The 26,238-nt window shown below is 57.6% G+C and overlaps 1 protein-coding gene across 3 annotated transcripts in view; it reads left to right on the plus strand.

Annotated features, from left to right (window-relative positions):
• Positions 1-26,238, plus strand: part of KAZN (kazrin, periplakin interacting protein) — a 239,543-nt gene that overhangs the window by 204,623 nt on the left and 8,682 nt on the right. For 2 of the 3 annotated variants that reach the window (XM_075437451.1, XM_075437454.1), the window contains one exon: positions 21,619-21,810. In XM_075437451.1, coding sequence (XP_075293566.1) covers positions 21,619-21,810 — 192 coding nt within the window. Of the gene's footprint in view, positions 1-13,859; positions 14,271-21,618; positions 21,811-26,238 lie in introns of those variants that run through there. The other variant, XM_075437453.1, reaches the window with a different exon arrangement.

Genomic DNA, 26,238 nt, shown 5'->3' on the forward strand with positions numbered 1-26,238 from the left:
CCAGCACTCCCAATCCCTCTCCGCAGAGCTGCTCTCCAGCAGGTCCACCCCAGCCTGTACTGGTGCCTGGGGTTGTTCCTCAGCAGCCATCCCGGGCAGATATATTGGTGCCCGGGCAGGCTCAGCAGCCCAGGAGATCATTTTGTTTCCAGATTTTTTTGTTGTTGTTATTTTATTTAACTGTGGAAACTCAGCGCAGAGTTTGCCGGCGGTTTGCTTTCCACTTGCTGAGCCGCTGGTGCTGGATGCGAGTGGGCGGGCCGGGTTACTAACGAGGTTTGGGGTTCCTTGATGACCGTTCGCTCTTTTTCTTTTCCCCTCCAAGAAAAGGAAATCGATAGCAGCGAGTGGCACCGAGTAGCTGTGCGTTGCGCGATTCGATTCCTGTCCCAGGAACCGGCGGGGATTATCGGTTGTCTTGGCACTTTGAGTTTTAATTTCAGTAACTACAGCGTGGTCACGTTATTTTGAAATCCCGTCTGAAGTTGCCTTTGTAACGCAGAAGCAGACACCGCTTGGGCTGTGTTTTTTCTCCTCCCTTGCCTGCAGAAATCGCAACCAGAATTAAGAGACAGATTTTGAAGGTTAAAACTTCCCAGATTGTTTCCCTCTCAGTTGTCATGTCGGGACGGCTTTGTTTTCTTTCCGATTGCATCAAATATTTGTAATCCTGCGGGGACTGTGGTGCGAGGGTGAGTCTCGCTCAAAAAAACCAAAGGGATTATTTTTTTATCCTTTCTGCAGTGTAGTTGGGAGGAAAATGGTGAAAAGAGCAGTTACCGAGCGCGGCTGGGCTTGGCGGAGGTTGGGGCCGTGCTCTCCCTCTCCTGATGCCCCTTAACGGGGCGTTTGAAGCATCGCCGAGATGTTTGTATTTAGAAATACCGAGCTGTCGGATGGAGACCCTTCCGCCCAGCCTGATGTCTGGATATTTTGGTTTTTTGCTTTGCTCTTGCAGGCGGCCCCCGGGGAGAGGGGACTTGGCCACCGTCCTGTCCCAGCGCGCAGAAGGCACAAAACCACTGAAAGATGAGAAACCTCCTTGTCTTGCTAAGGCCAAAAAAGAGCTTTGTGCGATTTAGAGTCTTTCTGCGTGTACGCTGCGTTGGTGTCCGGTGTGTGAATGACCGGTTATGGCTTTAGTTTTGCCAGTTGTAAAGCTAATTGCAGAGTTGGCATCGGGTGGCAAGCACATCTGTGGCTCCAGGGCACTGCTCCGGGCTCCCAGTCGTCTGTCTAGACTCCAGTTTCCCGTAGGTGAAAGGGCCCAGCGACCGACTCTGTGGGTCTGAGCCAGCTTGCTGATGCTGCCGTGCGCGTCCCGCCGGGCTCGGTGCCGTCGCTGCAGCCTGCCTTCCCCCGGAAGCCCTCCTCATCTCGTGCCCCCTCGCGCACACCCCTCCGTCTCACAGACGGAGCCGGGCACCCTTCTCCTACGCGCTGTCCCTTGCACCGAGTTGGATACGTTGCATTTGCTCCTTCATGGCTGATTTTTCCCCGCCAAACCCCCAAGCTGCTTTGGTGATGTGATTATTATTATTGGCCTGATATCTTCGGTACGCCAATATTTTTTCTGGGGCGGTGCCCAGCGCCAGGCACAGCTCGGGAGAGGTCCCGCCAGGGCAGTGTAGAAAAGGTGCTCGCCATGGAAGGCTCTATGCGAGAGAAGAGCAGGGAAGATCGTCTTTTTTTGTCTTGCTCAAGTAATGTATTGAAAACCTGCGCTTGAATTATTGCTCTTGATCACATTTAGTTTCGAGCTAATGCGATTGCTTCTTGGGTACCTGTCTCTTAGGATCATTTATTACTGTTTTCATTTTCTAACTCTAGCTCTTTGAAAATCAGGATTTGGGTTATGGAGTATATTCGGGAGAGATAAGGGTTCCTTTTATTTGCTCTGCTTTGGGAGCGTGTGCAGTACGTGGGGAGAAACGCAGAGAGCTCTGCTGTGCTGGGGGAGGGCGCTGAACTGTTGTTTATAAGCTGAAAGCTGAGACTTGCATGAGTCCGTTTGTGTTAAAACAGCTGAGGTTTGGGAAGGGCGGGGGAAAAAAGAATCTAAGCCCAGTAATTACGATGAGACTGGTGATGAAGCAGTGAGAATTGGCAGCTCCTGTTACTCCACAGACTGCTCCAATAATCTCTCTCGTCTTTTTCTCTTGACTCGCTGTGTAAACTCCCGTTCCACCTCTCTTCCTTGTGCCCCTCGGTCTTCCCAGGCTCACGCTGGGCCCCAGCGCTGGTGCTGGGAGTATCAAGGGTGTCACATCGGAGCCAGGATCCCTCGCCACCCCCATGTCACCGTCCCCTGGCCACCATCTCCTGCAAGAGCAGCAGGACCCAACAAAATAGTTCCTAAATTGGAAGGACATGGATTTGACATATGGACCACTCGTTGGATAAGGAACTGGCTTGATGGGTGCACTCAAAGCATTGCAGTCAATGGCTCAGTGTCCAGGTGGAGACCAGTGACGAGTGGTGTGCCTCAGGGGTCGGTACTGGGGCCGGTGCTGTTCAATATCTTTGTCGGTGACATGGACAGGGGGACTGAGTGCACCCTCAGCAAGTTTGCCGATGACACCAAGCTGTGTGGTGTGGCTGACACGCTGGAGGGAAGGGATGCCATCCAGAGGGACCTGGGCAGGCTGGAGAGGTGGGCCTGCGTGAACCGCATGAAGTTAAACAAGGCCAAGCACAAGGTCCTGCACGTGGGTAGGGGCAATCCCAAGCACAAGGACAGGCTGGGCGGAGAGTGGCTGGAGAGCAGCCCGGAGGAGAAGGACTTGGGGGTACTGGTGGATGAGAAGCTCAACATGAGCCAGCAATGTGCGCTGGCAGCCCAGAAAGCCAACCGTATCCTGGGCTGCATCAAGAGCAGCGTGGCCAGCAGGGCGAGGGAGGGGATTCTGCTCCTTTACTCTGCTCTCATGAGACCACACCTGGAGTCCTGCGTCCAGCTCTGGAGCCCCCAGCATAAGAAGGACATGGATGTATTGGAGAGGGTCCAGAGGAGGCCACGAAGAGGATCCGAGGGCTGGAGCACCTCTCCTCCGAGGACAGGCTGAGGGAGTTGGGGCTGTTCAGCCTGGAGAAGAGAAGGCTCCGGGGTGACCTTAGAGCAGCTGCCAGTGCCTGGAGGGGCTGACAGGAAGGATGGAGAGGGGCTTTTCACAAGGGTGCGTAGGGATAGCACAAGGGGGAACGGCTGTGAACTAAAAGAGGGCAGATTTAGATTAGATATTAGGAAGAAATTCTTCCCCGTGAGGGTGGTGAAACCCTGGCCCAGGTTGCCCAGAGAAGCTGTGGCTGCCCCGTCCCTGGCAGGGTTCAAGGCCAGGTTGGATGGAGCTCTGAGCAACCTGGTCTGGTGGAAGATGTCCCTGCTGATGGCAGGGGGGTTGGACCCAGATGATCTTTAAGGTCCCTTCCAACCCAAACCGTTCTGTGATTCTATGAAAACAGAATGGGTGTTGAGAGTTTTGCACATCCACCCTGTAACCTTAACCAAGCACCGGATGCCACCTGGGGAGCTTTGAAAGGGGTTTAATGCACTTTGAAAACCAAACCGATCCTCCAGCCACGATGCAGTGTTGATGTCCATCAGAAACGGGTGTAAAGGCTGTGTGTTCGTGGAGCTCGACGTCCTCGGCCGCTCCATGCTCACCTGGAGCTTTGGCACCGGAGGAATTGCCATGCTTGACCTCCCCGTGCTTTCTGCGTGTCCCAGATCAAACATTTCAGAGCGTAGTTTCCCCCAGAAAGCATCCCTGTTTTGCTTCGTCTACCAGGAAATAAAAACCATGAGGGTTTTTTTTCTTCTGCTTAGCTGGGTTGCTGTGCTTCCTTGCACACCCGCCTGCTCCGGGATGCGGTTTTCCACCCTAACAAGAGCCGTCTCCCCGCGGCACCTCCGACGTCGAGCTCCTTCCGTGGGGATCCGGCCCCAGGCTCCGACCCGCGTGTCCTCAGCCTGATGCTGCCAGAGCCCGGGCTTCTGCTGCCGGCCTTGGCACGCGTCCTCTCTGGCTTCTGCTGCTCCTTTTTGGGTTTTGGTGTGTTTAAAATTCCTTTTTTGATTTTATTTTATTTTATTTTATTTTCCTAGCTTTGGGTTTGCCTGGTGCGACGCGCTGATAACTTTGTGAGAGCGGCCGCCTGCCGGCCCCGCGCGCTGCGGCAAGAGTGAAGATTAATAAAGGGCTGTCACTTTTATTAACTTTGCAACGTGGTGCGTTATTTAATTCCAAGCAGGCGCCGAGTGCAGGCCTCCGAGCTTCAAGTGGCTTTTTCTGCCTTCGTGCGTGCGTACAGAGTAGCTGCGCAGCGGGTGGCCTTGCACCGCCCGTCGCAGCGCTCCCAGCGAGTCACACTGCGGCTATTTCGGAAAAAAGCACTTTTTTGGTCGCCGCTGGGGTTTGGCTCCCCTTGTTCAGCCTGCTGGTACCCATTTGGGGTCAGTTTGGTCCTGGTATGGGGCGGGGGGTGTATTCGTTTCATTGCAGTCACGTGTGCCCTGCTATTTAGTGTGGTGGTAAAAGTTTTGGTGGAAAAATGATTGAAAACCTTCAGGTGTTTGATTTTTGTCCTATACCTGGCAGGAAAAGACAAACTTCACCACGAAGGAAGTTCTAATGAAGACAGTTTGGAAGTTCAGTAAGTGGCATGTAAAAAATGTATCGCCCTCACGGCTCAGGCACTTGGAAAGACCTTCAGGTGTATTTTTTTTTAATTAAAAAAAAAAAAAGCTTTTGGAAACGGGGCTCTGAGTCGCCTATGGTGATGGGGTGCAGACGCGGGAGCAGAGGCGCGGCAGGAGCATCCCGGTTGTGCGTGGCGTGGGCTCAGCCTGCGAATTCGCGCCCGCCAAGCCAAGGGCTGGCCTTGTAAATCAGCGTTAGCCCCTGGGGCATCAGAGCCGGGGGCCGTGTTCCCGCTGCCAGCCCGCACCGTGCTGTTAAATTGAGGGGCTGCTTTGGCAGGGAGACAGCTGCTGGGTGCTGTCCTGCACCGCGCTGGCCGTGCCCCTGCTGCACTGCAGGTATTTTTCTCCGTTCTGTGTTGTTCTCGGTAGAATTGTTCTGCCCCCAGCCTGTAGATAAGGGCTGTTACTGAATGAATTTGAGCTCTTTCTTTGAAGGTTAAATCGCTGCCTTGCAAGTTGGCGAGCAAAGCGGGGAGAGGCTTTTTCTCCTTCACCTGCACAAAACCCACATGGGCTTCAACCCTGACCTGGCAGTTTTGTCGGGTGTTACTGTAAAACGGTGAATATTGTATTAAAACGCTGCTTTTCATCCTCAGCTGGGAGTTCTTCCCAAGCTCTTTCTTATTAAGATGCCCACCCGAGTATCAGCTCTTGGGTGGGATCCTGCAGCGCCGGAGCAGGGAGCTACAGGAATTTGAAGCCACAAATTCAGGAAAGCTTGTTGTAGGCACCCCCGGGAGCGTTCCTGTAGGATGCAGGGTGCAGCTGGGGAGCGTGGCATTTTTGGGTGCTCCTCAGAGCTAAGTGGCAGCTTGTAACCCCCCCTCGGCGCAGCGCAGGGGTGGTAATGTTGGCGAAAAGCGGCCGGTTCTTGGTAGCGCTGTCACGGGGATGCTGGTCCTGCGGGCTGGATGAAGCCCAGTCTTGGTACTGGCATCTTCCATGGGTGTGAAATACGTCACTCGTGGCAGCAGTGCGGCTGCTGAGCTTGTCCGGAGACTCCCGTCCCCAGAGTTTGGTGTGGAAGGGTTAGGATGGAAGAATCCACGGGAAAAGGTACAGAATGTGGCTGCTGGCTGCTCTGCCCAGAGGTTAATTTTTCAGTTGGCGAGCGAAATGGCAGTGTATTTAGCACCGGCATTGCTGACGGGGAGCAGGTTGGCGGCTGGAAGGCTGCCGTGGGATGCGTAATATTAGGCTGTATATCCCTGGAGGCTTCCCCTCAGATCCTGGAGTTGTTTCTCCAGTATTATTTATAACTCAGCTAGAAGGAGTTGGTGGTCACTTAAAGGAGCGCAGCGGGACAGCAGCGTCGGCCCCGTGCAGCTCGCAGGGTCTGCACGAGCCTCCCTGGCTCCGTGGACCCGACCCCGGCCGAGCATCCCTCCGTGGCGCGGGGCGATGGTTTCTCTGCAGGTCCTTTTGTCGGTGGGCCGTGTTGGTTAACAAACACATCTGCTGCGGGTTTTTAGAAGCTGTTAGCATGAACCATTAACTCTACCTTTTAATTATTCAGGTTGCCTCTTTCAAATTTCTTTTTTAAGTGGAGCTAATAGGCTTTGCAGAGGAGGCTTCCAACCACAGCAGTTCCTCCCCAGAGAAGCTCTGTTTGTGCATCGCCAGCTAATCTCTTTTCTTCATTATCCCTTATCTTCCTCTGGCTGATTAATTGCTTTCAATTGATTTATAAATATTCTGTTGATACACGCAGCGGACGGGAGGGGAAGGGGATACATCAGGGCACATGGGGTCATAGATCTATGCAGCCCCCCCCCCCGGGCTTTCCTAACCTGCCTTGCAAAGCTGAGCAATTTCAGCCTGGCTTTATTAGCTTTTTTTTTTTTTGCAGTTCCTACAAGCAACCAAAAATTGTGCTGTAGCGTCACTTTGAGTCTTTATTTGTGCAGGTGTACAAACCCTGTTGCTTTCTGTGGTCCCAGCTGAATAGCCGTTGGGATCTTGGTGCCATCGAGGGCACGGTAAGGTGGCTTTGGGCTTTGCCAGCAGCGAAGAAGGTGATGCACGTTTCTAACTCTAGGCCCCATCTGCAGTGCTGTGTCCAGTGCTGGGCTCCCCAGTTCAAGAAAGATGAGGAGTTACTGGAGAGAGTGCAGCAGAGGGCTACGAGGATGAAGAGGGGACTGGAGCATCTGTCCTACGAGGAGAGGCTGAGGGAGCTGGGCTTGTTCAGCCTGGAGAAGAGAAGGCTGAGAGGGGACCCTAGAAATGCCTCTAAATATCTGCAGGGTGGGGGTCAGGAGGATGGGGCCAGACTCTGTTCAGTGGTGCCCAGCGACAGGACAAGGGGCAATGGGCACAAACTGAAGCAGAGGAAGCTCCAGCTGAACCCGAGGAAGAACTTCTTCCCTCTGAGGGTGACGGAGCCCTGGCCCAGGCTGCCCAGGGAGGCTGTGGAGTCTCCTTCTCTGGAGATATTCCAGCCCCGCCTGGCCGTGGTGCTGTGCAGCCTGCTCTGGGTGACCCTGCTTGGGCAGGGGGTTGGGCTGGGTGACCCACAGAGGGCCCTGCCAACCCCCACCATTCTGTGAGGCTGTGACCTCCATCAGTGCCTCGCATCCCCTCCCAGATCTGTATCTGACCGCTGCGTGTGGCCCCAGCAGCGTCAGCGGGTGCGGTGGTTGTTCCTTGCAGCGCTGGGGCTGCTGGAGGTGCCGCTGGGGACCGGAGTGGGACGGGGGTGGTCTCTGCCCGCCCTCCCCTCCCTGCAAAGCCCGGGCCTGGGCCTCGTGCCCAGTGAGCGGCAGGTTTGGGGTGAAAAGAAATGGGCTGTGGGTGAATGCTTTTCATATCTGGAAATGCAGCAGGTGGCGTGGGCAGCAGCTTGGCTGGCCGCAGGTGCTGTAAAAAGATGCTTTTCTGCACTGGATTCCCCAATACGCATATATTTATATATAAAAATATAGTGCTGGAGTGGTTAATGAGGAGGGATCATTAGAATTGCTTATGAAAACTCTCTGGAAGCCAAACTGCAGCTTCAAAAAATTAATTTTCAAAGGCAGTAACATCTGGTTAGTAAAGATGGTGTCCAGATTCGGAGGCGAGTTGCCTGCCTTCAACCCCATTAAAATCCTGCCTGTCACTGCGGATGCAAAGTGATTTTTTTTTTTTTTTTTTTTTTTAGAAATGGGAGCACATTTGTGCATGGGGATAAATTATTAACCTTTCTCAGTAGGCTTCCTGGTTTTTTTCCCCTGTCTGTGCGTGCAGCCCGTTCCCTGCCGGTGCCTCCCTGCTGGGACGGGCTGAGCTGGGTGGCCCTGGGGACGCGGTGGCCCTCGGTGGCCTTGCGGCGACGTTCCTGCCCGCGTGGCGGGCGAGAGGAGGCTTCGTGCGTGGCAGCACCGCGAAACCCGGCGAGCAAACGCGTGCGGGAGCTTGAGACCTGCCGTGCGGCTCTGTCCCGCTGCGGGTTTTGTTGCTGTTTGGTTTATTACAATTTCGATTTACTATTCTCCTTTTTTCACCGTAAAGTGGCTGGCGGCACAGGCACAACCTCAATATATAGCAACTTAATTACACGTTGCTAATTAGAGGTTGCCAGTCGAGCGGGCTGTTTCCAGCAGCCCAGGCTGCCGCTTTATCGTGTGTTTGCAGGAGTTGTGTAAATTCTTTGTCATCATATATGGTAATATATGCGCTGCAGCGTGACATAGGATGAGGTTCAATGAATAATGTAAAACCCAGAGTAACACTGAATCTATATTAGATGTGCTTCCCCCCCCCCCCCCGAGTTATTTTAAAAAGGAAAATATTGATTCTGGTGGGGTTCAGCGGTTCGGAGCTCTCGGAGAGCCCGCGTTTGGCTGATCGATACCCAAGCCGGGTGGCCGGCTGTGTCCCGTCCTCTCCGTGGCTGCAAATGCCGGGGGTCTGGTGCCGTCCATCACCTCGCCGCACGCTCGTTAGCGCTGACGAAGCTGGGGAGGGCAGGATCCAGCCTCTGGATCCAGCTGTTTTGGGAGCGCGGAGCCGGTGCCACCCCGGGCGGGGAGCGGCAGGCTGCTTGCCGAGGGCCCGGCGGAGGTTTTGGATGCGGGGCCCGAAAGTGATGCAAATATAAATTGGCAACAAGCTCAGAAATGGGGATTTTGGGTTTGTGGTTCCGTTCTAACCGCTCTCTGATGCAGAGATGCTCGTTGCCTGGGATGGAGCAGGGCGGCTGGGTGGGGGTTTAGGTGCCAGGTGAAGCAACCCTCCCCACAATACATCATTTTTTCCCCAGTTAGTGGCTTTGAATGCTAATTAGGATGGATAATTTCTATTTGTTTTCTCTTTTTTTTTAATCCAAATTCCCCCTATTCTGATCTGTATCATTTATTTTTGTGGGCCGTTATCTCAGTCTCATTACAGCCTTTTATCATTCGAATGAAAATATCGTAAGGAAGCCAGGAGCTGTTAGGCACAAAACATCTGTGATAACAACCATAATTCTCATGATAAAATAAAAAAACGCAACAGAAATAGCTGTGAGGAGTTCAGGAAACTGTCCCAAGGGAGATTGCAGCCGGGAGCATGGGAACCAGCACCGTGATGTTGCCCTTTACTGGTTGCTTTTGTGCCTCTTCGCGTTGCAAACAGCTTTTGCAATGCTGTTTTTGAGAAGGGGAAAGTCACTGTGCGTGGCCTGGGTTAGGGACGTAAAAAAAAAACAATATTGGGTTTTTCCCTTCAGTGAGGCTTTAAATAATCATTGCAGATTATTATAATCACTCGGCGATGCACGTGCAGTTTTGGGGAGCTCAGAACACTCCGGCAGTGCGGGAGGAGCAGGTGCCAAGTGGTGCCAAGTTCCGGAATGAACGTTCCTCCTCCCGCCTCAGGTTTGGGAGCCAGGTCGATGGTAATTAAGCCCCCGCCGCGCGCGGTACGGCGTGCAGCCTCGCCGCCGTCGCTGTGTAGCTCGGTGAAAGCAGACGGAGTCTCTGCGAGGCGCCTCCGAAATCCCCAGCCGAGCGCTCTCCTCGGTGACGACGCCAGTTTGTCAGGAGCTGAAATGTTTGACAAAAATCTGTCAGTTTTGAGAAGAGTTTTCATTGAAAGAAAAAAAATAGCAGGGGGAAGAAATCAGCTCTGTTTCGAAACATTGCCGTTTTTCATTCTTTTTCTTTCTGTTGTGAGATGGGGGTGGGGAAGATGGTTTCCAGGGGTGCGGAGGAAATGTTTTAGCAAAGCTTTTTTGGAAGTAGGTGGCATTGTGGTGCAGCAGACCTTGTACGAGGTCCTTGATTTTGATATTCCGATGGATGGGTATGTGGGTTGTGCGAACAGCTCTGTTCTCCAGGTCCAGCGTCACTCTGCAAGGACCCGCTCCTGCCCAGAGGTGCCTGAAGGCCTCGCTGACCTGCTGCAGAGATGCTGCTCAAGAACCTGTTGGGTTATTCAGCCATCCCTGCTGGGGCCTGTGCTCTCAGGGCAGTAACGTGCATTGACATCCCTATGGCCAAGCTGTCTTTAATCCGCCACCAACTGCCGGGAAGTGTTTTGGTGGGAAACGGGACCTTTTTGGGCGGCGATGCTGAGGTTGAAGCGCTTTTTGATCGCAGCATGACTCTGTTGCAAGTGTCTTGTAGCCCGTGCCCTTGTAGGTGATGGGTGGGAGGTTTGGGTGGTGACCACCCATTCCTGGCTTGCTCCAGAGCCGTAATGCTGGTGGGGACCTCCAAGCCTGGGAAGCTGGAGATGGGGCGCGTGGTGCTGGTTTGCCCTCCAGTGGAGGCTGTCCGGTTTGGATCAGCCCCCTCTTGCCGTGTGTGCTGAGACCTTGTGGTCTGGGCTTGGGTGGGAATGCTCCCCCCTGCCCCGTCCCTGTAGAAGGGTCTTCGCTATGGGGGGCTGAAGGAGACCGGTGGCTCCCTGCTGGGATTTGGGATGCGGAGGCCGAGCTGCCTGCCCTGACAGCCAGCGCCCGTCCCCTTCCCCGCACAGGCGGCAGCCGGGATCCGCGGGAAGTGACTCAACGGACAGAAACATCCCCGCGGCCTCGGCTTCCTCCCGACGCGGGGCCGGCGTCCCCTCCCCGCTCCCACCCCGGCCAGGGCGTCCTGCAGCAGCACCCTGCGCCCACGCACATGGACAAGGGTAAATCTTCTGCAGAAGCCATTTATTTGCTAATTAGCAAAACTGCCTCGTGCAGGAATATGGGTGTGTGGGGTCGTGTGGAAATCCCAGTCTCGGGTACTGGCTTCGCTACCAACCTCGTCCCTCCCAGTTAGGTGTGCCTTGACCCTGGCAAAGCCAGCTCCCATCGGGGCTGGTGCCTTCTCCGTGTGCTGTCTCCGGAGGTGACGCGGCGCGAGCAAAGCTCCCGGTGGTGTCACCTCACTCCCGGCAGCAGCCACCGCCGGCACGCGGTCCCGGGTTGCTCAAAGCAAGGAGAGGACACCCAGACCCCAACCTCCACGTCGCCGCGGCCGAAAGCGCGGCTGCTGCCCGACACAGGGGCACGCTCGGTGCTCAGAGCCCGGCCACGGCCTGCGCCGCCTGCTAATTAACCAGCACCCATTTTCCACTCACCTTGGGAATCAAAAAGGAGGAGGCAGGGCAATCTCTGCGGGCAGCATCGCTGGATTAAAAAGCGGTGGTGCTGTACTGTCACAGCACCTCTGGCCGCACGCGTGCGCTAGGGATGAGGGTGGGTGCTGTGGGTGTGAGTAATGGTGCTGGGTCCACCATTAGTCAGCAGGAGCAGGGACGCGAGCCTGGCCAGGGAGGAGCGTGACGGGTCGGAGGACGCTCCGAGGAGCTGCTCGTGGGGAGCCTGGGGCTTGTGCAACACCCGTGACGCAGGAACGCCCATGATGCTGGAGAGCAGCTCTGTGGAGAGGGACCTGGGTGTGCTGGGCGACGACAGGGTGACCATGAGCCAGCAGTGTGCCCTGGGTGCCAAGAAGGCCAGTGGTGTCCTGGGGTGCATTAGGAGGAGTGTGGCCAGCAGGACGAGGGAGGTTCTCCTCCCCCTCTGCTCTGCCCTGGTGAGGCCCCATCTGCAGTGCTGTGTCCAGTGCTGGGCTCCCCAGTTCAAGAAAGAGGAGGAGCTACTGGAGAGAGTCCAGCGGAGGGCTACGAGGATGAGGAGGGGATTGGAGCATCTCTCCTACGAGGAAAGGCTGAGGGAGCTGGGCTTGTTCAGCCTGGAGAAGAGAAGGCTGAGAGGGGACCCTAGAAATGCCTCTAAATATCTGCAGGGTGGGTGTCAGGAGGACGGGGCCAGACTCTGTTCAGCGGTGCCCAGCGACAGGACAAGGGGCAACGGGCACAAACGGCAGCAGAGGAAGCTCCAGCTGAACCCCAGGAAGAACTTCTTCCCTCTGAGGGTGTCGGAGCCCTGGCCCAGGCTGCCCAGGGAGGCTGTGGAGTCTCCTTCTCTGGAGATGTTCCAGCCCCGCCTGGCCGCGGTGCTGTGCAGCCTGCTGTGGGTGACCCTGCTTGGGCAGGGGGTTGGGCTGGGGGACCCACATACGGCCCTGCCAACCCCCACCATGCTGGGGTCCTGTGAGCCTCCTCCCTTTGGTTGGGGGCATCGCCGCTCTGCGCCGTCCCGTGGCAGATCACACCGCAAGGCGCGTGGTTCCCATCTCACCGTGCTCGTTGGTGACGCAGAATTGAATCAGCAGGTGCTCCCCAGCCCAGCAGTGGTTCCTGGCTCGCGTGGGGCTGCTCCAGCGTCCCCACCGCGGCGGGTGCTGAGTCAGCACGGGCAGGTGCGCTCCGACTTGATCCCTGCGGAGAGGAGTTGTGCAAACGGGGAGCGATGGGAGGTGACACGGAGGCCAAGAGCGGGGCTTTCGTGGGCTGCAAGGAGCTGAGGTTGGTGCCGGCGGGGATTGGCGCAGTGGGGGTATCGCATCCTCTGGGAGCGATGCTGCGGGCAGTGCCGTGGCATCCCCGGGCTGCTGGCAGTGCGAGCGGGGTTGGTGCCGGCCCATTGCGTGCACCGGGGCTTGTTGCAAAACAAAACCAACTCCCTTCCCGTTCCCGAGCCGCTGGCGAGGAAGCAGTGGGGTAGGGAGGGCGCCGATGCCTGGCAGCGGGGCGCGGGGCGGGTGAGGACCTGGTTTACTGACCCAAGCTGGTTTGGAGTGCAAGGTGACCGTGGCTGCGTCTCTTCCTCGCCGGGAGCGGCTCGCTCCTCCCGCAGCTACGCTCTGTCACCCACTTCCCAAAAATGGAATCGCCGGTGCACGCAGGGCGTGCCTCAGTTTCCCCATGCCTAAGACATTGCTGCTGTAGGCGGAGGAATTCGTGTGCCGGGCGCTGTTGGAAAGCAGAATACGGTGATTATTGTATATTTTTTTTTCTGTCTCCAACTGTGTTTTCTGAACTGGGCGCAAGCTCTGTGCTCCTGGGCAGAGCGAGAGGTGCGTGCGGGGAGCTGCCCGCAGCGCGTCCCCGGGCCGGCAGCTGGGCACTGGCCGTGTCCCCATCCTCCCAGCCCAGGCAGCAGCAAAGAGGCTGGTGCAGATTCGTAAGCCGAAGTGCCTCTTCTTCGTCTCTTTGGTGGGGTGAAGAAGTAAAAGTGGGACTGCTGGGGAGGGCCTGGAAACGCACGGCGCGGGCGGCTGGGTGAGGGCAGGCAGCGGTGCGGCGGGTGCCGCAGGGGGCAAAGAAGCAACACCCATACAGCCCAAGCAGCCCAAAACAGCTGGGTTTCGGGGAGTTTGCTTTTTCTGCTGTACATTTCTGCAGCCTTTGTACAGAAAAGCAAGCGGCCCTGACTTTCTCGCTGGGTTTTGCCGTGTCCCTGCTCTCCCCATCCTCCAGCTCCCCCTCTCTGCCCTCACTGGGGGGGGCGGTTCCGGTCTGTGAGGGTGCTCCCGCAGCCGTGGGTGTCGTGCAGTTCCGACCCGCCTGGGCGTGAGAAATAATAGTTGTGTTCTAAAAAAGAAAATAAAAAAGCATATCTGTCTCGCGTGCAAGGCACGGCTGGCGCGAGCTGTAGCTGCGTGCCGGCCACGGACCCGCTTTGTGGTGGGTTACCTCAGTTTCCCCGCTGTGCTGCCGGCGTTGGGGAGCGAGCGATGGCCACGCAGGGACGTCGCGGGCGTTCGCCACCGCCGCCGGCTCCGTGGGTGGCCGTGGGAGCGATGGCCGGCGAGCCGGGAATCATTTCCGCCGGCGGCCGGGCTGCCGGTTCCTGCGCAGCCCCTGGCTCCCGGGCGGCGGGGAGGGGGCTCGCCTGCTCCAGACCCCCGTCCCGCGCACCTTGGCTTGGCGATGGGCGAAGCCACTCCTCTGCCGGCGTGACATCAGGCCGGGGGAACTCGGCGACCTGCGAGGGGTCAAATTCCCGGCGCAGGTAGCGCCCGCCGTACTTCCGTGCCGTGTCAGGGAGGAGCCCGCCCGCCCGCGGACCCCCAAGCCCGGGGACCCCCAACGCCGCTGTCCCCCGCCATGAAGTCGGCGCAGGAGGAGAGCAAACCGGGGACGTGCCGCTGCGAGCACGGCTTCGCTCCGCGTCCGGCCTATTGTTCGGGGACGCGGGGCCGGCGAGGGGCGGCTGGGGACGATGCTCGGGGCAGGGTGCTGTGCCCCTGCGTAGCCCACGCAGGTAAGGGGGGGATCCCCGGGGGTCCCGCCGTCTCGCGGGGCGGGGGGACGCGTTTCTTCCCCTCGCTCGCTCTGTGCCTCTGTAGCTCGCTTCCTCCTGGGAGAAACAAAACAACACCAGGCGGCCGGCGAGCCCGCCTCGAAGCTCGCCGGGGCTGCGCAGGAGGGTGGCTGGGGTTCCCCGCGCTCCCCCCCGCGCCGAGGGCGAAGCGAGGGGCTGGGGTGAGGGGCTTCGGCTTCCCCGCGGCGGCAGGGAGGGTGGGCGGGCGGCTCCCCGCGCCCCGTAGTCCATTTTGTCTCATGGAGAAGTTGGAGCGCGCCGGGAGCTGGCGGAGGGCTCGGGGGGCCGCGGCGGGGTTCGCAGCGCCGGCCGGCTGCTTCTCAACCGCGCGCGGGGTTGGAAAGCCTGTGCGTCCTCCAGCCTGCCTCCTGAACCCCCCTTCCCCCCCCGGCGTGCGCAGGAGGGTTGATAGCAGGTTTTATATCAGGTTTTATTTCTGTATATCTGCTGCGAGGCACCCGCCAGCGAGCAGCGGAGCGGGTGGGCTTCGCCTTGCTGGGAGTAACCCCGGTGTTGGGGTGGGGGGTGCCTGGACACAGGGGGGCTGTGCAGGCAGATGGTCGCTGCCGGGTGCAAGCGGTGGGTGATGGTGTGCGATCAGGGCGTGCAGCTGGGGGTCCCCTCCCAGGACTGCGACCGTAGGGGAGTGCCGAGGCCGAGCCAGCGTCTAACTCGGGAAAACGCTCAAAAATGGGGTTTGAAGGGATTTGTGGTCCTTGGGTGAAAGCTTCAACCCGATCTTGCTAAGCAGTGTCCGTGCCCATGTCCAGGCGTGACAGCTCGCTCACGGTATCACGACAGTAGCAAGGGAGGGGGTCTAAAATGTCCTTCTTTCAAAGTCAAAGATGGATGGATGGAGCCAAAAATCACTGTATTACCCCAAGAGGCTCTGCAGCGTGTGGCTGAGCGTCCCGATGCCCGCCCAGGAGGGAGTGTGGTGGCCAGCATCTCCTCCGAGGACACGGTGCGCCGTGGGAGGTGCTGTAGCCAGGGCTGCAGCTGGGATGCGCGGCAGCAGGACCCGGATGAAGGTGTGGGGGACAAATTATGGGCACTCATGTTTATCCTCCTGATGCTGTGTGGGTTTCGGCTTTGAGCCGCTGCGAGACCCTCGTGGTGTCCGGGTGTCAAAGGGAGAGGTTGGATGTGTTGGCTTTGCGCCGGTGGGTCTCGGGCAGCGGCAGTAACTGGGTCTTTTTGCAAATCTGAGTGTGTTTGGAGAGAACCGAATGCTTTCCTGAGTGCGACGCGTGCTCCGTGGAGAGGCTGGCTGTTGGCACACGGGGGGGGTGACAGTGGTCGTTCTCCCTGCTCTGTCCCCCAGCCTGTCCCTGGCAACAGAATCCCAGCATGGTGGGGGTTGGCAGGGCCCTCTGGGGGTCACCCAGCCCAACCCCCTGCCCAAGCAGGGTCACCCACAGCAGGCTGCACAGCACCGCGGCCAGGCGGGTCTGGAATATCTCCAGAGAAGGAGACTCCACAGCCTCCCTGGGCAGCCTGGGCCAGGGCTCCGTCACCCTCAGAGGGAAGAAGTTCTTCCTCGGGTTCAGCTGGAGCTTCCTCGGCTTCAGTTTGTGCCCATTGCCCCTTGTCCTGTCGCTGGGCACCACTGAACAGAGCCTGGCCCCGTCCTCCTGACCCCCACCCTGCAGATATTTGTAAGCATATATTAAAAATACGTGTGCTTTGCCTCCAAAGTACTCCTTGCGGAGACGTACTGAGGGAGGAAAACCAGACATGGTGCAGGCTGCTCGGTCCTGAGCTGGGGAGCTACTGAATGATCAAAGGCGATGAGATGCTCTTTAAAATACTAGCTCGACGCATCCCTGGGGCTGGAATTGTTATTTCCTTCTAATAATGTTCTTTATCCTATGACCCTTGTGTTTCCCATCGCAGGGCGGAGGTGTATGTACATGTGTATTTGTGGTTTTATATGTTTTTGTATATATATATAGAGAGAGAGAGAGAGAGATTTGGGGCCCAAGCTCAGCGGGAGGGAGGAGGGCTGAAGGGCTGCACCGTGCTCTCGACAGGCGGGGGTCTGTTAGGTGAGGCCAGCGGCACAGAGACGATGCGTTTGCCCCTTCTGCCCCCTGCACAGGCGCTCGTGCCCCCGCGCAGGGACGCGGCGTGTTGCCCACCCGCCGCTGCGGCTTTGAAGCTCGCGGTCCGCGGCGAGGTTCTCCTCGCTGCCCACGCTTCGCGCCGCTCATCGATGCGCTGCTGCTGCAACCCGGGGCACGCTCGCGTCTGCTGGCCGCTTTCCTGCTGAGCTCCTGGGTAAAAACCCCCTCGCCTTGTGCCCGGCGAAGCGAAAACCATCCCGCCACTAAACTTGCCAAAGCGGCACAAAACGCAGCTTTCACCCGAGATACCAATTTCACCAGCGTGAACCTTGTCGTTTATACATCGTTCATTTTTAATATGTACCCTCCGAAGACAGAAGCGCTTGTACAGCAATCGTGTCGGCTGAGGTACGTGGAAAAAAAAGGCTTTAAGATGGATGTTTTCAGAGTGATGCCCGCTCCAAGGCCAGTAAAAGGCTTTGCTGCTGCGTGGCCGGTGGATCTGCTGCCGAGAGGAGTCCGAGAGGGGATTTGCAGGAGCCAGAGCGGAAACTTCAGCCCCAAAGGCTGGCTGGAGGCGTTCACTGCACTGGGAAAAAAACCCCAAATCTTATTTACATCGTCTGTTAACACTGATCAGTGCTTAAAGCATAAAGGATGCGGAATCTGACAGTGTCATGGAAGTTTAATGCTATCAACTGAAATATAATTAACGGCCAATTATTTCAGCGTGAGTGGTAGTTTTTGTCAATTAGTCCGGGAAATGTTGAAATGGCGTTAATCTCAGCGCTGCCCGCTTGCAGCGATGGGGCTGGGATGAGCCGGCGTGCGGCAGGGCTGAGCAGCACGGGGCGATGCCTCCTTCCCCCCCGGGGGGTCAGGAATGGCGGTGGGCAGACAACCCCCCAGAAATGGGGAAAAAGAAGAGGGCAGAAATAAAAAGGGGCCAAAATGCTTGGGAAAACGCTCTGTGGGAGCTTTTTGCACCGGGTTTGTCGCCTTTGGGAAGCGATTCCTAACAACAAACGTAACTTTGCACCCCAACGTATCAGTGCTTTCAAGGCTGAACTGCAAAGAAATTTTTAAAAATTAATCTGTTTTCCAGCCTGTATTTTTGCATCGTGCTGGGGGTGCGCGTGGAGCCCCTCATGCGGGGTCCTGAGCCCCGGTCCCCGTCGGAGAGGGCTCGCCTCAAGCCATGTACAGCTCCTGCGTGGCTGCTGACGGAGGCACGGACCCTGCCGGGGAGCGTATGGAAACCCCCGCCGAGCCGTCTGCGCGTGGCAAAAGAGGGGCTGCAAGGAGGGTCCCGAATAACTGGCCCAGTTTCCCCCGTTAATGAACTTTTCTGTAACCGTCGCTCAGAGCTGCCTGCAGACAGCGCTTTTCGGGTCGCAATTTAGGTGCTGGAACCTGGCAGAGCAGAGGGGATTTCCCCGCCCCCCTCAGTTTTAGAAAGAAGGTAAAATTTGCCTCTCGAGCCGGGTCACTCTCTACATGCAATTTATGCATATATGCAAATAAAATGGGCTCTCTCCATAGGAGCCTCTGGAACGGGAGATGCTGGGGAAGAGGGGCTGGAAGCTCGCTGGCGGGGGGGGGAACCGCTCTGGGGCCGTAGCAGTGTCGGGGTGAGTTTGGTGCTGATGTGGGGACGAGGAGCCCAGGGAGATGGCCGAGCGGGGTGGCAATCCTATATGGAAATGAGCGTAATTACAGGTGTAAGGCAGCGTGTGGGACGGCTGCGTCGGGCCAGCCCCACTCCTGGCTGCAGGGGCTGATAAAAGCCTGACGTAACGCCAGAAATCGCCCGTTCAGCGCTTCCCGAAGGCGAGCAGGAGGTGCTGTCATCCCCAGCGCTGCCCTGAAGAGCCAGCTTCTTTCCCAGAAACCCCTTTAAACCCTTGCTGGGAAGCGTGCGGAGGCTGCGGCTCGCCTGGAAGCCCGTGCTGGGCTGCTGCAGCCAAGGCTTCGGCGGGAGCCCCGGGCGGGAGCTGGGAGGAGAGCGAGGACCACAGCACTGCGCGGGGGGTTCAAAGAGCGGACGGCGCGGCTTTGGCTGTGGGAGCGTGATGGCAGGTGGTGGGTTTTCCCCTCAGACCTTGGCTGTGTGGATATTGTGCTTTGTAATTTTTATATCTGTCTATCTAGGCAAAAAATGGATTGTGCCTAGCAGTGTATATCTATTGCAGAATAGATATCTATTGCAGAGTAGATATATATTGCAAAAATATGTATATATTGCGAAGCACAATCCATTTTTTTTGTGTGTGTATATATATATATGTATCTCTCAGAATCCCAGCACGGTGGGGGTTGGCAGGGCCCTCTGTGGGTCACCCAGCCCAACCCCCTGCCCAAGCAGGGTCACCCAGAGCAGGCTGCACAGCACCGCGTCCAGGCGGGTCTGGAATATCTCCAGAGAAGGAGACTCCACAGCCTCCCTGGGCAGCCTGGGCCAGGGCTCCGTCACCCTCAGAGGGAAGAAGTTCTTCCTCGGGTTCAGCTGGAGCTTCCTCTGCTTCAGTTTGTGCCCGTTGCCCCTTGTCCTGTCACTGGGCACCACTGGAAAGAGTCTGGCCCCGTCCTCCTGACCCCCACCCTGCAGATATTTAGAGGCATTTCTAAGGTCCCCTCGCAGCCTTCTCTTCTCCAGGCTGAACAAGCCCAGCTCCCTCAGCCTCTCCTCGCAGGAGAGATGCTCCAGTCCCCTCCTCATCCTCGTAGCCCTGTGCTGGACTCTCTCCAGTAGCTCCTCACCTTTCTTGAACTGGGGAGCCCAGCACTGGACACAGCACTGCAGATGGGGCCTCACGAGGGCAGAGCAGAGGGGAAGGAGAAACTCCCTCAACCTGCTGGCCACACTCCTCTTAAATTATATAAATATATCTAAAATTATGTATATATAGAAGCAAGAGTCTTGGATATCTGGCTGATCCCGAGTTCAATAAATGGGGTTTCTCCGTAGGCTTTGGCTTGCAGCCGGTGTTGGGGAGCGTGGTGCTGTGCGCTCCTTTCCAGACCGCGCCTGTGGCTTCGTCTGGATCTGGGATTTTAATCTTTCGGTAGTTTCTGCCTGGAGCGGGAGCTGGGTACGAAGCTGGGGATGAAGTTGCCTTGCTGCACGCGTTGGAGGAGGAATGCTCTGGATTTTTTTCACTGTGTTCTAACTGGGAGCGGTGCAGTTTCGGGGAAGCCGCGTTGTGCAGCGCGTCGGAGAAAGGAGCTTGGTCAGAAGCAGCTGCGAATCTGCTGTCGGGCCGTGCCCAAGGACTCGTCCGGGATGTTCCGCTGCAGAATCTGCCCCGGGCTGCCCTTCCTTGGGCTTTTTTCTCCTCTCACATCCCCAGAGGGTTCCCTGCCGGGGGTGGATGTTCTTGGGTTCCCACCTGAACACTGCGGTTTGCAGAAATCCCGTAGGGTCGGTGGCCCTGGCGCGAACTGCCCTGCCTGGAGCCACCTCTGATATTCAAGACCCGCCTGGACAAGGTCCTGTGCAGCCTGCTGTAGGTGACCCTGCTTCGGCAGGAGGGTTGGAGTAGATGACCCACAGAGGTCCCTTCCAACCCCGACCATTCTGTGATTCTGTGATCTTTGCCAGGGAATAGCCCGCTGTGTCCCCTGAGCCAAGCGGCTTGCAACGAAAGGTGGAAATTAATTATCAGTGGGGAAAACTGAGCAATTGGCGGCAGCCCTGGCGTTTCGTGGGGTCGTGTGGGGCTTCCTGGGGCCGGGGAAGGCGCTGGGTGGGTTTTGCGCGGTCAATATTACCCCAAGGACGAGTTCTCCGCGCTCTCCCCAGTTTCCCAGAGGCTGGAGGGGAAACGCTGCGTTGCTGCAGCCCCCGGGGACGACGCCTTTGGCCTCGGCCGCCTCCTGGTTCTTGCTTTTTGTACGGCTTTCGAGAAAGCACTTTGGACTGCACCAAAACCCCCAGCCTAGAGCTCGACTGTTCCTCGTTAGTGACCTTATTGCTAAATAATTTACAGAATGGGGCCTTGCCAGTTTTCGTACGGGAAGCATTTCAAGTATGCAAACCAGATTTTATGCCTTCCTGGCGCAGCTGCTGGCGGGGCCGGGGGGAGCTGCCTCTCCCCGTCCCGCTGCCGGTGTCACCTCCCCGCCTGGCTTAGCAAAAATCGGGGGGAAAACCCGCTGTATTTCACACCCAGCCCCTGTCCCCCAGGCTGGCTGATGCTCAGTGGCGGTGGGGAAAGGACACGACGGTGGTTGCTTGAAAAGGGGGCGTTTATTTTGTATTTCTATTGCATTTTTCCCATCACTGTAACGTGCGCGCTGAGGGATTTCTGATTTTTCCCCTGTGTCCAAGGGCACGGCGCAAACCTGAGCACTCGATAAAAGCCCCTTTAGGCGAGTGACGGGTTTTCTCCGCGTGTTCTCCAAGCGGGGAAGGAAGCGAAACCAAACCGCGCGCTTCCGTGAATCATCTCGGAGCGCGATGCCTGGCTCGCGGAGGATTGCAGCAGCGATGCACGGCCAGAAGGGTTTTCCGGGAAGAGGCTAGCGCAGGGAGAAGAGGGCGGTGGGTGCGGGGTGGAAATAGCAGAGAAGCGCTTTATTACGGTAAGCCACGGGTGCAGCCGTCGGCAGCGAGGTCGCTGGAGCCTTCCCTGGTCCCCGCTGCGGAGGGGACCCGGGCTGGGGTGTGCGGGATGCTCCTGCGACGCGGCTGCGGCCGGGGGCAAAGCGGTCGCTGGGCGTAAATCTGAAAACCTCAAGATTAAGGCAATCAGGTGAAAGCGCCATCTCAGGGGGGTTTTGTTGAATTTTGCCGAGTACGCCCCGAAGATGTGGGTGGCTGGAGGCAGAGCTGGGGTGTAGCGGAGCCCGGCAGCTTCTGCTGGGCACTGGCCATGTGAGCACCCCATCAGTGACTGGGTTGGATGGGGAGGTGGTGCTTTGTTTATTACTATCAGTATATTATATGTATGTCACATTTATTTTTAATTTTTGAATGCTAAAAAACAGAAAACACCCAGTGGAGGGTCCTTCTCATCACGTCCCTCCCTCCTCCTTCTCCTGCTCTATTCCCAGGGCGCTGCAAGCACCGCTGCAGGACTGGGGGCTGTGCAAAGCTGTTTCGCAAGCGGGGAGGGGTCACCCCGACAGCGTTCGCCCGGGGTTCGAGCCTGCGGCGGAGGCGTGGGGCCGTGGCGGGAGCCGTCGCTCACTTCCTCGCATTGTGTCTCCTCTTCCTCCAGCGCTGCTGCGGGAGGAGGTGGCCCAGCTGCAGGAGGAGGTTCACCTGCTCCGGCAAATGAAGGAGATGCTGACGAAGGACCTGGAGGAGACGCACGGCAGCAAGTCGCCGGAGGTGCTCTCGGCCACCGAGCTGAAGGTGCAGCTGGCGCAGAAGGAGCAGGAGCTGGCGCGAGCCAAGGAGGCTCTGCAGGGTAAGGGCTGCGCGTCCCCCTTCTCACACACCCCCTCCCCGGGACCCGAAACTTGGAAGAAGTGAAATAACAAGGGAAGGAAAAGCTGTTCCTTTTCATCTGGACTACGCAGTGTGCGTTCGCCATGTGCACACGTGGTGGGGGGGTTGATCCCAGGACCCCCACCCTCACCACCCTGCCCCAGCGGTGCAGAGCCGGGACGCACCCGGGTGCAGCGACGGGGTGTGGGGGGACGTTTGTGGTGTTGCAAAGTAATTCCTCCACGGCTAGCGATGGAGTAGAGCCAGGAGAGCAGCTGAAACGCAGCTGGGAACGTTTGCGAGGCGGGGTCGGGTTGGGTTGGAGCCCCTCGGACTCTGTTAGGAGGGAAGCGGCGAGTTTCCCGGTGAGTGCAGTTTTCCTGATCCCGCGTGGAGTTACGGGGAGCGCAGCCCAAAGCGGAGCTGGGTCTGCAGCTGGCGTGCGGGGTCTCCTCTTCTCCTCGTGCGTCTCTTTGGGTGTCTTCCTGCGGTGGTCCCTCGCCGGCGGCCGCACCGTGGCAAGCTCGCTGCGAGCCCCGGGACTGGGGTGTGCAGGGCGAAACGCGACATTGCAGCTTTTGCTCCCCAAAACTGCGCTGGCGAGAGGTCCAGGCGGGAGGGTTTGTTACCCGGGGCCGGGGGATGATCCTGAGCGGGGCAAAGCTCTCGTGCGTCAAACCCTGGCAGCGCCGCGGCTCTAAATATCGTCTCCAGTCCCCGCCGTACCGCGCGTGACTTCCACTTGTCAGCTCGCGTTTGTGGATTACGCAGAGAGGCTGTCAGCAGTGCTCAGGCTCAGGCTGAGCGGCGGGGAGGGAGAGCCCCAGCCCACCGCGTCCTCCCCCCGTCCGGGACGCAGAGAGCTGGGCCGAGTCTGTAACTGGGTGGGGGGAGTTTGGGAAAAGAAGAGGAAAAGCTACTCCAGTCTGTGAACTATTTGTTTTATCACTCTCTGATTTGCAGAAGCGTTCTTGTAAAGTAGCAGCAGCCAAAATATCTTTAAAATCTTGCCCTCCCCGCCCCGTGCCACCAGTGCAGCCTTTGGCAGCAGGAGATGCTCTGGGTTTATAAAGCCATAATTGGAGTAGAAAAACCTGAATTAGGGAATATTTGCTCCGTGCGGACAGGGAGGGGAAGTGCTGATAAATGCAAAATACAGAAAAACACAACTATTTGAAGAGGATTTGCCAAAAAATAGTAGTAAGCAAGCTAAGAAGCTGCAGTGAGGTCATCGGTGCTTCCGTGGAGGACAGAGCAGAGAAAGAGCGAGTTTGGCTTGAGAGCCGTGAGTATTTAAGGAATATAATGTTGGGTTTTTATTGAGCTTTTATTGGCCGCTGTATGAGCTGCTGGGATTAGTTCTCCAGGACTTCTCCGCAGGTGCGATGGCTAGGAGGAGGGAATCTCAGCTTGCGCTTGGAAAGGGCCATAACCAGCAGCCTTTCACAGTCACGGCTCCTTCCCTCCCCTGCACTACTGGAAAGCTGCTGCGTAATTTGGAAAAGCTGGATCCGGCCCCGTGCTGCCGAGCGGGCTGAGCGCAGCAGTGGAGACGGGTAACGTGGAAGCGGGATCAGCAGCTGGAGGGGGAAACAAATCCGTTTTCCTTTCCGTGAAAACTTGTCCATGGGGAAATGTAGCCAAAAGGGGAGGAAAATGGCAAGAACTGTGCCTGGTGAATGGTTCTGCCAGGAGAAACGTGGGAAATAGGGCTCTGTGTTAAGGAGCGGTGGGATAAGGCAGAGCAAGGAGCTCAGGGAAACCCGGCCGTGCCGTCTTGTGGCTCAGGGCTTTGTGCCGGTCGTGTCCCGCAGCCAGAGAGCGTCTCCCACCAGCACCTCGCAGCGTGCAGCGCTGCCGAGCCCCGCGGTCCTCGCTGCAGCGTGCCCGGCGGCATCCGCATCCCTGCGCGCGCCCCGCGTTGGGTCGGGTGTGATGTCGTTAGCGGATAAATTACATGGGAATCTGTGGCCGTTGCTGGCTCTGAGCCTGGAGGCGCGGCGCAGCCGGTGCGGATAGCTGTTGGCGCGGAGGGGAGCAGAGAGGCTTTGCCGGCAGGATTTGCTTTCGGGGGCTCCGGCGGCTTTGACGGCCTTCGTTTTGCACGGGGTTCGGTTTGTGACGGTCCGGGTGGAGGAGGGTGGGTTTGTCGCCCCTCCTCGGCAGCGCGCTTCCAGCCTGTTCCCACAGCGTGTAGCGCAGACGTAAAGCCGGTGTGAAGCCCGTGCAGCTTCTTCCGTGCGCCGTGCTCACAAGCTTCGGCTGCAGAGAGGGGGAGCGGGGATCCGGAGCAGCACTGGGCGCTCTGCGGGACTGTCTCGAGTGCTTTCGCCTTCTGTATTGCACCTTGTTCTGGGCTAATTGCATCTCTTGCACTTTGCTTTTTTAAATCATTTAACATCGAAATAGAATCCCACAGCTCTACATCCTGTCGTCCTCTTCTCCTTTGCTGGGGCTGGGACTCGGTATCGTGCTGGCGGTGTTAATGCAGGGATTTTTTTCCTGGAAAGGGATGGATGTGGTCTGGATTTCTGTTGGGGAGATCCCTGACAGGAGGAGTTGCCGACAGCTTTATTACTGCTGGGTCCCGCTGCGGGCAGGGACCGTGCCCGAGCGCCCCAGGGACTCGAGCTGCCTCTTGGCCCGGTGACATCTGCGAGTGTGTGGGCTAATGGCAGAAGCCGCATTTCTGGGAAGGTTGATCCAATCTGCTGGAGCTCGCCTGCGGGATGATCACGCAGAGAGCAAACCTGGTTTCTGTTTCCTTTTCGAGTGCCAAGAGACCTCGGGCTGGCCTTCCCCGCTGCTCGGGAGGGCGTGAACCGACTTCATGTCTGCTTCATCAGTGGGCTGTAGCCCGATCTCCTCCCTCCCAAATCCACGTCTCGGAGCTGTGATTCCCCGGGGATGGTGTTTAGGGTGGGACAAGCTCCTGTAGAAACCTGGACCACCCCCAGCTGGCTGCAGCAAGGGGGTGGGTGGCAAAGGGGCAAGATGGGTGTCCCAGCAGATAGGTGTTCTTGGTGTATGAGTGTCCCAGCCATGGACCCGGCCAAAGAAGCTGTCTCCACCAAAGGGACATGAGGCTCTGTATGGAATCCCCTCTGTGCCCCTTTGAAGACCCACCACTCACAGCAGAAGTCATTGACCACCTTGGAATGACCGTTGCGCAAACCGACTTCATGTCTGCTTCGTCAGTGGGTTGTAGCCCGATCTCCTCCCTCCCAAATCCACATCTCGGAGCTGTGATTCCTCGGGGATGGTGTTTAGGGTGGGACAAGCTCCTGTAGAAACCCTGAGCATCCCCAGCTGGCTGCAGCAAGGAAGTGGGTGGCGAAAGAACAGGCAGATGAGTGTTGTTGGTGGATGGTGTCCCAGCCATGGACCCGACCAAGGAAGCCCTCTCCACCAAAGTGTGGAAAAACCTGTGTGCTCCTTTGAAGACCCACCTTAAACTCCCAGCAGAAGTCATTGACCGCCTTGGCACCACCGTGGCGAGGGCTGGTTTGGAAAGCCCTTGGCCTCGTAGCAGAGTGTTTCCAGGTAAATTCCGCCAAGGCAAGTGCCTCCTCTAATTATTTCCTGAAAATCAACATTGCAGTCGAATTTCCTGCCTGCGCCGTACCTCTGTGCACCCAGGGTGAGTGCCGGCTCAGCCCAGTGCCACGCAACGTTGACATCTTCAACAGCAAGATCTTCTCTGCAGATGGTGACGGCTGCGCCCGGGGAGTGCGTGCGCCTACTTAATTACCGAGCAAGGAGCGGCACTGCGATCGCTGCGCAGGGCTGACCGATTCTGTGGGTTAGTCACCGTGACAGTGTTGAATTTCATGGTTGGGGTGGAGAAACAGGAGAAATTAAGTGAATGTTAATGGGACAGGATGGGTTTACGTGTTCCTCTCACGTGGGGCGTCGCTGAGGCTTGAGCGGTGCCCCCCGAGGACACCTTTCCCAGCGTGAGAAAGCAAGCAGAGGATTCAGATAAAGTCTGCTCCGTTCCTGGCGTGAAAGCTCACATTGCACGGGGTGAGAGAAGTGCTCGCAAGTGGGTGGGAGTCATAGGGAGCTGCTCTTCGGGAGGGTCAGGGTTGGGCTGCGCCCGCTGCCAGGGCCCTGGCTCGTGTCTGGGCTCTGCCGCTTCCTCCCAGGAGCAGGAACCCAGGCGGAGATGCTGTTTCTGTGGGCCAGACAATTTTCGTGTCATACCACGTTACGAAGGTAGTCAAACTAATTAGAGAATCGTAGAATCACAGAACGGTTTGGGTTGGAAGGGACCTTAAAGATCATCTCGTTCCAACCCCCCACCATGAGCAGGGACATCTTCCACCAGCCCAGGTTGCTCAAAGCCCCGTCCAGCCGGGCCTTGAACCCTTCCAGGGAGGGGGCAGCCACAGCTTCTCTGGCCAAC

The sequence above is a fragment of the Opisthocomus hoazin genome, chromosome 16, assembly GCF_030867145.1.
Source record: "Opisthocomus hoazin isolate bOpiHoa1 chromosome 16, bOpiHoa1.hap1, whole genome shotgun sequence".
NCBI lineage: Eukaryota > Metazoa > Chordata > Aves > Opisthocomiformes > Opisthocomidae > Opisthocomus > Opisthocomus hoazin.